This window comes from Coptis chinensis, chromosome 9, assembly GCF_015680905.1.
Source record: "Coptis chinensis isolate HL-2020 chromosome 9, ASM1568090v1, whole genome shotgun sequence".
NCBI lineage: Eukaryota > Viridiplantae > Streptophyta > Magnoliopsida > Ranunculales > Ranunculaceae > Coptis > Coptis chinensis.
Genome location: NC_141464.1, coordinates 48,837,534 through 48,849,680, shown reverse-complemented (window position 1 = coordinate 48,849,680; position 12,147 = coordinate 48,837,534). Strand labels below are relative to the sequence as shown.

At 38.2% G+C, this 12,147-nt stretch overlaps 1 protein-coding gene across 1 annotated transcript; it reads right to left on the bottom strand.

Annotated features, from left to right (window-relative positions):
* Positions 1–8,973: 8,973 nt before the first annotated feature.
* On the bottom strand, positions 8,974–11,188 carry LOC147476433 (cytochrome P450 76T24-like). Its single transcript, XM_086583767.1, has 2 exons — positions 10,198–11,188; positions 8,974–9,739 (listed from the first exon to the last, which is right to left on the bottom strand). Exons 1-2 carry the CDS (start codon positions 11,098–11,100, stop codon positions 9,134–9,136), a joined length of 1,509 nt encoding a protein of 502 aa, XP_086439893.1. The 5' UTR covers positions 11,101–11,188; the 3' UTR covers positions 8,974–9,133.
* Between the last annotated feature and the right edge of the window lie 959 nt (positions 11,189–12,147).

Genomic DNA, 12,147 nt, shown 5'->3' with positions numbered 1-12,147 from the left:
TGGTACTTAAATGGTTGCACAAAAACCCCCCAAAAGCGAACAAATACATAAAACCTCCCTATTATTTAAAACATAACATCAAAGCCAAAGTAGACCAAAATACCCCTGTGAAAACCGGGCTGACGTCATCAATCTTTACTTATAATTTCGACTTAAGGACAAACCGAGCTGACGTCATCCTATGTAAATTTGTATTTACATATGACAATATAAAATTACACAGTCTTCTTAACCTATTTAAATTTAAATTTTCATATGAAATTTTTTTTCATAGGAAAATTTAAATTTATATTCTGTCTGGTGTCGTCAGAAAATTTTCATTTCCAAAAGTTACTATGTAAATTTAAGTTTTCATAGCTCCAATGACTATATAAATATAGTTTATATATATATATATGACTATGTAAAAATACATTTACATATATTCTCACAATGTCGGAAATTTTCAATCCCAAAAGTTACTATGTAAATTTAAGTTTTTATAGCTCCAATGACTATGCAAATATAGTTTTACATATATATATATGACTATGTAAAAATACATTTACATATAGTCGGGAAATTTTCAATCCCAAAAGGGTAAAAAAGAAAATAAGATAAAATGGGAAATAAAAACAGACCAGATTTTATATCTTTTTTGGAAAACAGGGAGATTATTTAACGAGACCTAAATAATAAGGAGGTTATGTGATATGGGTCGATGGGAGGGAGTTTATACTCAACCGAGTTAGAACCAAGGGGCTTAGCCTCATTTCTTGCTAAAATCAATGCCCACTTACTAGAAGATAGAGTGGTTTGGTTGTCATCTCCGTTAGATTATTTCACTTCTAAAGCAGCTTACAATGACCTCAGAAAGGAAAGAAGTAGTCCCAACTAGTGCAAGATGGTGTGGGGAAAACTGGTGCTGCCTAAGCACTCTTTCAATGGAAGGCAATTGTTCTCGGGTAGTTTACCTACTCAAGCTAGATAGATTAAGGTATAAGAAAGTTTTGAATTCTTCCCAGTGTTGTTTCTGCAATTGTGAGAGAGAAAACTTTACACATTTGTTCTTTAACTGCCATTGCTCTTCAAATGTCTGGTCAAGAGTGATGCAGGCTTTAGGATTGGGTAGCATTATGAAGAGTTCAAATGAAGAATGGTGTTGCAGAAAACAATCTCCTAATGCTGAAGTCTATAGAGCATATGTAAATGCAACTATAGGTTATCTCTGGTCAAAAAGAAATAGCAGAAGATTTCAAAATCACTCTGTAACATGGCAACATCTTGCAAACACTATCCTAAAAGACATGAAACTTTATCTTAGTATCAAGATAGAATTGGTACTAGATACTGTAGAGATCGCCTTACTCACAAGACTCGATATACAAGTTAAGTACCCGACTAAGAATCATATTCTCTATAAGTGGAAGTTACCACCCTCAAGGTTTTTTAAACTCAATACAGATGGATCTGTAACTGATCAGAGAGTTGGAGATGCTAGCTTAACATTTGATAAAGAAGGAAATGTAATATCTGTTAGAAAAATATATGGGTGTGCAATTGAAAGTTCAAAGTGTTGTGAACACATGGAACTTGGATTATTTTTGCACAAATCCATTAAGAAATGAATGAGTAATTTGTATCCTAAGTTACCTCACTTGAGGTGAAATGAGTGTGAAACACACTTAGTCCCACATGGGAAGAACACCAAAGAGTTGTTGAGTTTATAAGACCTAATTGTGGTTACTTTAGTTGGGCTAGTCAAGCTCAACAAGAAACACGGGCACGCTGCCTCCGTTCGTCCGACCAACCGGCTAGGCTTGGCCATGGCTAGGTGGTGTGTATCCTTTTTGGACAACCAATTTCTTAACAAGACCCAATCCATTTTGGCCCATAAAGCTTAACAATTTCTCTTGAAATAGTAAAGAGAGAAAAACCTTTCCGAAATGGTACAACGGTTCGAAACATTGTATTATACCGAAAACGTGCGTTCTTTCGAAAAGGTGTGACTGTTAGAACAATTGCATTAATTGTTGTTTCAAAAAGACACTATTCTCCTATAAATATCGGGCGTGTTTGCATGAAGAGAGATCATCCCTTTCTTCACATCTCTTTTCCTCTATGTTCTTAGTCAAAACACAATATTGAGTTCGTTGTGTGGAATTTTATTGAAGTACTACTTTCTATAGAAGGAAAAATATGTTTTATCTTGGGAGACAGTTTCCCATCCAACCTTAAAGCATCGTGAGAGCCGGGGAGAAAATATGTCTTAAGGACATAGTGAATTTTCACTAAGCTTGGATTGACATTTTCATATTTGGTACATTTGAGAGAAATTTTTGTAGTGTTGTGGTAATCGGTAAAGAGTAAGTATATTTGGGTTGTGATTCCTAGCAATATTCACATACATAGGTGGAGGACACACAATGTTAGTTCTTTTTCAAGAGTTAAGAGTTGTATCAACGCGAAAGCCATAGATGATCTTCCACTAGTATTCAGTTGGCGTGTAATATTTTGACCATGTTTTATATCTAGCTTGGCACATGTGAAATTTCAGCTTGTTATTAACCGGCCATAGCAAATAGCTAAGCTATGCGAATCCTACTCTAAGAAACAGACCCAATTCATAGCAAATTGATCAAAAGAAGTATGTCTTAGAATTTCGAACAACCCAATACATTGAGGTCCCTGGTACAGTGGATGCTATCACAGATCAGGATCATACACAAACTTAAAAAAAAATTGACGCCAAACAAACAAGCAAATACGAATTGAAATGAAGTAGATAGGTCCAGCAGGGTGCCTAAGGGTACTGCCACTCGAGAAATAAGCGATCCAACAAAACTAGTTAAGGCGTTTGGAAACAAGGTAGGCATCCAACTTGTCATTCTCCACAGAATACAGGTCCATATAATCATGTGGATCAGGCATGTCCTCATTTTCCTTTTCATACTCCACTGTCCATTTAACCATGTTCCTCTCCTCCCCTGGAATAACTTGAACCTTAACAATGAAAAGTTTATAATAACTCCTCACATTTCCTTCATATACGTTGAGAACTAGCAACATCTTTTCATCGTCGATTTCTTCTATCTTTTCCGTGCAAGTAAAAACTTCAGAATTCCCTGTCGTGATTATCAAGCATAAGTAAATTTTTATTATTACGATAAACAAAAACAGTATCATTACAAATTTATAATAGACTGACACTATGAGGGCTTTTGGTTTAGGGGTCTAAAAATATTTTGACTGCTGCCCGTCCTTGTCCTGGTTCTGTGTGTTCCTCCCCCTTTCTTCAATTCTCAATCTGTTTCTCCTTAAGACAATCTCTCCTTTTTCGATCTTCCCCTACGAGGGTTGATCGTTTCACGCTATACTTGTTATTTGTTAATATTGGATAATTCTAATCCATAGCCAGAACACACACAGACACACTCTTTTAGTCTCCCTCGCAAAACTCACCTTCACGAATCTTTCTGGCAACAGCCCAACCATCACCCGTTTCCCCTGCTTCACTCAAAATCACTAGACCGCAGTTTACTAGTTAATATATATCATATCGAGCTGAGTAGTTGTGCTTTTTGTGAAAAAATGCTACTGAGCTGAATGCCTGAATAATAGTGGGGTGCGTTTGTTTACCAGGAATCGGACTTGAGGAGTGGAATTAACTAGAATCCTTGGTGGACCACTCACTTTTGGCCTATTTGGAGACATAGAATCCAATTCAACGGACTCCAATTCCTTTTATTAAGTCTTTGAGACCCCCTGTTAATCCAAAGGAATCCTAGACTATGGGAATCGGTTTTTTATTTCTAATCCGAAAATGGAGAAATAAACTAAAAATTGGAGTCTGTTAGAGGATTCTATACGGCAACCAAACACATTAATTGAAGTAGGAATTGAATTCCGATGATTTCTAAACGTTTGCCAAATACACATTTTGTAAGTTGGAATCAAATTCTATTATAATAGATTCCATTCCAATGGTTTCCTACTCTATTCTATTCCTAATTAGTTTCCAGTCTCAGTTGCCAAACACACTCGTGGTTGGATTTTAACCTCAAACGAGAGGAATGTGGGAATTAAAGAGTAAAAATACAAATGAGATAAACTATCAAACTGAAAGGAACGCCTAATGTGAAACTACTCATAAATCATAATATACCTGGGAGGACATATTTCCAGAACTTAACAGAACCAGTGCTTACACCATCGCCTTTGAGTACTTTAGCACTCTTGTATGTCTGAGGGAAGATAATTGGGTATTAATGATGCATATACTTCATCACTTCATAAAACTTTTGTGGATTACATTTTACTTCCTTCGTGATCTCGAGCTTACGAATTTCAGATGTCATTTTATTCTCGAAAGAAATCAAAATGATTAGAATTTAGATCTTTCCCAACTGTTTTAACTGTGGCTTACAAATCTTCCATATATAAAAGCTTATGGAACATGTTACAATGATTCTCGTGTGGGCGGTAGTCCGTGGACCATTAAAACTATCAAAACTAAGAGAATTAGGGTGCGCCATCACCCTCAGTCCCTCCCATATAAAAGCTCGTGGAGCATGATGTTACAATGATTCTCGTGTAGGCGGTGGACCATCAAAACTTAAAAATTCGAATGGGCATCATATCGCCCTCACAAGTTGTCACTTTTATATTCATGAAACATTATTAGTTAGCAGTGACCACTTAGCACTTCAATTTTGGTAATAGGGTTAACTAGTATTACCTCCTACTAGATGAGCCAATTAGGATTTCCCCCAACTAGATAGGAAAATTAGGGTCTCTCCCTTAGCACACACAAAAGAATTAGACTTATTAGGCTTTTTTTTGTGTGTACTCAGGGGAGAGACCCTAATTTTCCCATCTAGTTGGGAAATCCTAATTGGCTCATCTAGTAGGGGGGTAATACTAATTAACTCTTGGTAATATACAGTGATTTCATTATTACTTGAATAAGACCTCGTTGGTGTCTAGGAAAGTTGGCTTTTCCCTAATTGATTTGTCCATACCACAACAAATTTCATTGAACCACTTAATTATTTTGTGAAAAGGGCAAAGGGTACTACTGTAATGGACATACTATCTTTCAAGAACGTGACACGCACACAGTCCACATACAACAACGACTCCGCCAACTCAACTTGACTCCAAACATACGAGCACTCGCCTACTCGTCTGTTGGATGTGAGTCCCTCACCATGTGACATAAACAGGTACTGTTCGTGTGAATAAGTGAGCACGCGCGCGCTCAGATTGGCTTTGCCCAAGGCGCGCCCGCATCCATGTTTGGAAAAAGAAGATAATTTTTTTTCAGCCTTTCACGAAACATGTCTACTGGAAGTTGGGAAAAGTGGAAATAGAAGAGGGAGCACACACGCTCGAGTTGGCCTTGCCCAGAGCGCGCCCGCGCTCATGCCTATACATATCGGGTTTTGATATTTTGCCGAAAAAATCGAGATAGTGTTTTTACACTGGAATTTCACCCCAATATAAATAGAAGAGTTTCAGGTTTTAAAAAACCAAATCTTGAATAGAAACCCAATTTTGAGAGCAACCAAAATTAAGAGGAAACCCTTGCAAAGAGAAAAAGCTTGTAAGGAGATAAGAGTGATCTAGTAAGTTTGGAGAGACTTGAGAGGAGTGATTGTAATCTTCTTTCCCACACTTATAAAATGATTTGCTCTTGTGGAATTAGACATCATTAGCCGAACCACATTATATCTTGTGTTTTCATTGTGGTAAGTTACTTTATATTACTATTGTTTGTTTGTGATAGTTTTATCTATAGCTTAGGTTGTGGTTGTTAGTTGTAGTTAAAGTTCAGATTTTTTTTAATTGGAGTAGTAGATTGTTCAAGTGCAAGTTATCTTAGTGGGGATCGATTGGTATCATTTTCCCCAAAATCGTCAAGATCAGTTCGACACCAATGACTCGTTACTCGATCTTATCTTATGACATCGTCATCTGCCACCCTCATTATTGATATCATTAGCATTAAGCCTTTATCCAATGCAACACTCAAATCATTGTTATCATCACCGCACACCAATGATTCTCGTGTAAGCGGTGGACCATCAAAACTAAAATAATTCGAATGGGCATCATATAGCCCTCACAAGTTGTCACTTTTACATTCAAGAAACATTATAGTTTGCAGTTACCACTCAGCACTTCAATTTTGGTAATTTGGTAAAATCTTAGCTTGGTGTAATGTCCTAATAATCCATCACAGTCGACCGAACGCCTACTCTACGCATACCTTACTAGCTACGTTTTTTTCACGAGATGCAATTGACCCAAGTTCTTCAAAATACTCAGCAATCAACAACAACACCACCCTATTTTGATCTCTACTGAGTGCCGCAAAACCCGAAATCTTCCCAAAACGCTCTACCTGAGGTACTATATATTTCGGTATCTCTGCAAAAGAAAAAACAAACATAAAAAAAACTCAAGACAAACCAGACCAAAATAACAATAATCTTTCCTTACCATCATTATTACAGGCCCTATTATGTAATGAGCCCCTGCCTCAAAAAACAAACCAATAATCAACACCGAATGCTCCCACCACAACACAACTCCCGGTTAGGCAAATCCAAAATATCCGCCATACTCGCCCTCAAACTCAATGCGTACGTCAAAACTTTCCTACACTTTGACCATGTCAACTCCACATACATATATTCCAGCACATCCTTTAACACTATCCCATATCCTTGTTTCTCATTCAACAAATCAAAGATTCTCATATACTGCTAGTTGTTCCCAGAGAACTAGTATGGTGCCTTAGGACAAAAGTTCATAAAGACAACATTAATTTCAAAACGGGATTCGCGAACCCAATTCAAATCTGCCCTGTTGTATTGATCCGCAACTGAATCTGCAGCGGCGATTTATAAGCAGGAGTCCTCAATCCTCACAAAGAACACATTCGACTTCAAATCTACAATCGCTCTGAAACCAAGTTTTTCCACACAAAGTAACTCCCTCAACAATCCCTCCAACGGCTCACACACTCGGTGAACTTCGATCAACCGATACAACACAAGCCACCCCATACGACTCATCCCCCATACCAGAATAATTATCACCATCATTCGACTCATCACCCAACCCATGATTACTACTACCACTACCTTCCTCCCGATTAGAAGTCAACTCGTCCATACTGACAATCTCCTTGCAGACATGACCTCTCCCATAAAAATTCACTTCAAACATTATCTCTTCAGAACAAACACTTTCTTCTTCACTAAGAGATTTTTCCTCTTCTACATAAGTATCATCAGAACTATCACTATTTATAACACAACCAAAAATCCAATCATATCTCATAACCACATTTACACTATAAAGCCACAAAAACTCATATTTTACATAACCCTAACCCAGGCTTTCCTAGTGAAAACAAAATAGACAAAATTTAAAACAAGCAACCTATGACAGAGATCAAGAAGCACACCTTTCTTATTAAAGCAAACTCCACTCCTTCTCACAAGCTTCCCTTAGAACAATTGAAAGCACAATCCCTTTTACAACGCTTAAAAACTCCTGCTAGTTCCAAAATAAACCCTTCTCCCACAAACTTCTTTGCTTTATATACTATTTATATACTAGTACCAAATGAACCCCAACCGTTAGATGGAAAACCGTCATTTCCATCATCAATGACTCACATACACGACCTTTCGTATAACCGTTTTAAGCGCGCACTCTCAAATCAAATGATGCATATCTACAGCCCAGAAACCTTTTATCCAATGATTCAACATCAGTACCGCCCATGCAAAACTACACCAACGCTTTCACCGCCACGTACCCATCTCGAGTTCCACAACCGTATTTTCAAATGAAAAAAATAATCATAACCGCATCAATTATTGTTCCAGCCGTTCCCCACTAATCCATGTAACCGTCCCATCATGCGACCACGAGTTTTGGATTTCTCATCAGCACACCCTTTTCATCGACGTACTAACGAGAGAGGGCTATGTAAGGGACATCTCATCTCTCAAGCACGTGACACGCACGCAATCCACATACAACGACTCCGCCAACTCAACTCAACTTCAAACATATGAGCACTCGCCCACTTGCCAAAATCAGTTCGGCACCAATGACTCGACACCCGACCTTATCTCATGACATCATCACCTGCCGCTCTCATCGTTGTTATCATTAGTGTCAGGCCTTTACTTACTACAACATTCAAATCATTGTCATTATCACCTCCTTAACCACTCTCTTTCAATATCAGCTCAAACAACATAATATCAGGAATCACCATACACATACACGTGTAGCTTGTGAGGACGTGTCGCTCATCTTGATAGCACACATGTCCATACCACCACACGTGTCCTACTTGCTACTTGCTCACATCGCCCATAAAGACCAACCCCATAACTATGTTGGCTTGATTCCAGTCTCACTCTAAAAGTGTTGGATACGTAGGCATTTTCTTACTCATACTTATTTCCATCCACCAAAACACTCCCCTTTCTCCGTTCAGATTAGAGCTAAGTCATAAATACTTGGTGTAATGTCCCGTTAATCCCCTAGGATAAAAATAGACATTTACACTCCTATTAGTTTTGAACTTGTGACCTGTATCATTGATATACATGTGTTTTCTCTTATCTTTTCATTAAGAGATTGCAGGTTTTTAAGTCGCCCACATTGAATTCACTCATCTATTGTAGCTAAATCAATAAAGTGGCATTATCCGGCCAGCTCGGTTAAACTTGGAAATATAATCCAAATCGAAGCATTTGTAATATTCGGATAGCACCCAATCATGCATTCCGGTAGAACATGGTCATTTCTAATTCCAACATGAACTCAGTTAGTGTTCTCAAGTTTCTCCTTTGTTTCAAGCATAAGCTTCTTGTATTCAATCGGAGTAATAACTAACATTACAAAGAAATTAAATGACATTAATAGAACAACAAAATTATGGGATTTCAAAGTCAAACAACTTTTACTGAACCATATATAGATAGATGCAATTCACGCGCACAGAATTTGAAATGAGATGCGGCATTCGTCGTGCAATACAAATAGAAACCTAGATTTAGAAACAAGTGAAACACGTGTGTCAATGGTGCAATATTCATTACAATCACATTGAAATGTAAGTTTATGCTTCGATGGGGATAGCATAAAGTGGCTTGGCTTTCTGCAAGGTAAGCCCGAACTTTTCTTCCATGTCGATATCCTTAGGCTTCACCCCATCTTCGAGCTCCCAACCAAATGAATGTAGAAGTGAAGCCAGCATCAAATGTACCATTCGAAACGCCAAAGGCAATCCTGGACAGATCCTCCTACCAGCACCAAAAGGAATGAACTCAAAATCTCGACCTTTAAAATCTATAGTTGATCCAGAGAACCTATCAGGAAAAAACATAGTTGGATTTATCCACATTTCAGGATCTCGGCTAATAGCCCACGCATTTACTAACACTTGTGCATGTCTAGGCACAGTGAAACCACAGATATCTACATCGCATTCAGCTTTGTGAGGGACTAAAAGTGGAGCTGGTGGGTGCAAGCGCATAGTCTCCTTTACAATTGCTTGCAAGTAAGGGAGTCGAGCAATATCAGATTCTTCAATAGGCGCATCTTTGTTGATTTTTTCTTTAAGCTCCAATCTAGCCTTTGTCATTGTATCTGGATTGCGGAGTAGCTCTGTCATTGCCCATTCAAGTGTGCTCGAGCTAGTTTCTGTCCCTGCTACAAATATGTCCTGGAACAAATTCGTTTGCATCAAGAGGACTTCTAGGACCAACAAATTCTTATTATGAAGTAAATTTGTTTGATTCATTATTTGTTAATTAAGATCCCACACAGGACAACCCCATTGAAGGTCCCCTAACGTGAAGCTAGGTATTTCAATAGTTTCGTTAAGAAACAAAATCCGGCAGAGCTCAACTAAATTATATTTATTATTTCTAGCAAAATTAAGTCTTACTCAGAGAAACAGTGCGGTGATTTATAAAAAATGGTGCATGACAAAGTCCTTGATCGGCAATGCCTTTTCAAGGGAATGTGATGAGTCGAACTCAAAAGTTGCTTGATCAAAAAATGCCTTTTCAAATATCTCTTTCATTCTACCGTACTCTTTTTTTTTTTTTTTTTTCTATTAATGATGTATAAAGTAAGCATATATACACTAGTAGACAGTAAAAGATCAAATGTTCAAACCTTAAGTAAGGCTCTGATATCAAGAGGACCAAGTTTGAAGCCATTTTCTTCTGTATGGTGGAGAAGTATATCTAATAAGTCACGTGAGGCATCCTGCTTCTTGAACTGTAATCTCTGATCAATAATTGTATCAAAAAGTTTGTCTAATTTTCGAAAATATACTGACATACGCCGCTTTATGCCTTGGGGATCAAAGGACCTTAGCAATGGGAAGTAATCAGCAAAATTTGGTTTTCCGACCTCTTCCAAAACTCCCCATACAATTGCCTTGAATTCTCCTCCCGACTTTGATTGATAAGGAGCCAAGTCAATAGAGAACAGAGTGTTTGATATCATGTTAAGAATGGTAGAGAAAACAGTTTGGCCGATATTAATTGTGTGCTTGGATTTGGACTCTTCTCTAATGTGATCAATGAGATCTTTCACCTTAGTGAGTCGAATTCCTTCATTGTCATTGAGTCTTTGAGCAGTGAAAATCTGAGTGGCACATATCTTTCGAAAAGTACGCCATTGGAGGGAGGATGGTAACCATGTCATTGAGACCTCATGGTGATTAAGTGCCTGTACCGCATGTGGAATGGTTCGCCCCGAAAAGGTTTGGTCATGCTTTTGTAGAACTTCTTTAGCCATATTTGCTGAAGAAACAACTATAGCGGTTACACTGCCAAGTTTAAGAGTCATAAGAGGGCCGTACGTCGCGGCTAACTCGGCAAGTGACTCATGTGGTTTATTGCCAAGTTCAAAGAGATTTCCAAAGATAGGGAGAGGGAAAGGACCTGGTGGAAATTTGCAAGGAAAGACTCTCCTCCTTATCCTAGTGAAAACAAGAAGGCATGCCCATGTAGAGAAAAAACACAAAATAGAAGTTGAGAAATCCATATTGCTTACAGCAGTAATGTCCATGTACAGAACAAGCTAAGGAAATTTAAATGAGGTGTCACCTCAGAGGTGAAGTGCGAACAAGAAGCTAGAGATCAGAGATGGGTGGGCTGTGGGCAAGAGAGAAAACTAACATAGTGAGTCGAGCTTTTTTTTTTTTTGTTCCAAGTGAGCTTGAAATTTTGTTAATAAGAACGAGAAAAGTTACATGATTGGTGAAGGAGAAAGTAAGAACTTACGGCAAAATTATTATTGGACTTTGTCCTTAGGCTGTAATCACTGTTTTAACTATTTGGGATATGTGGGTGTAGATTAGATGATAATCAATCAATGTAATATTTTGTCAAATGAGATCCGGCCAATTCAATCTCTATCACTCATTAAATTCATGAGAAACACATTGGGCAAAAATGCTAAATACAACTGAACACTGAAGAGAGGGACAGGGACCTAGCAATAACTGAAGGATGAGGAAATTGTTAGAATAGTTGTATGAACACAAGAACTAAAAAGTAGAAACGTAAGGAACAATGAAGAATGAAGAAACAAGGACGCCAGAATCGGGAATAACCAAGGCGCTGGATTAAGTCAGTCCTTAAGGAAAGATTTCGCCCTTCCAATGGTGCGAGAAAGGCAACAAGCATGCGTCTTCCCTCACGAGATTCAATGGTTAACAGCCTGACTTTGCACTAGAAACGGACTACCCTCTAGAACAAAGAATATAACTCTCTCTCAAGGCCGCCGACAGAAGAAGAGAAGAAGAAAAGGACTGGTTTGAGTTTTACGTTTCTCGAGTTGAGTTTCGATCAAGTCTCTTTTCTCTATGGACTCACAAATCCTATTTATAGAGGTTAGAGAAAGAGAGACCAACTCCTAATAGAACACTGAAACTTGTCGCTCAAGAAAAAGGCAAAACAAGTTTAGGCTATTGCTATCGTCAAACCACTACCCACAACAAGAAGCCCAAGCCCAGCCCCTAACCCCCCACCCGATGTGGTGGATAACCAATGTGGGACTATCTACTATGCACTAAAGTGGCGAGAATACCATTTGTTCATCTCCTCCACTTTG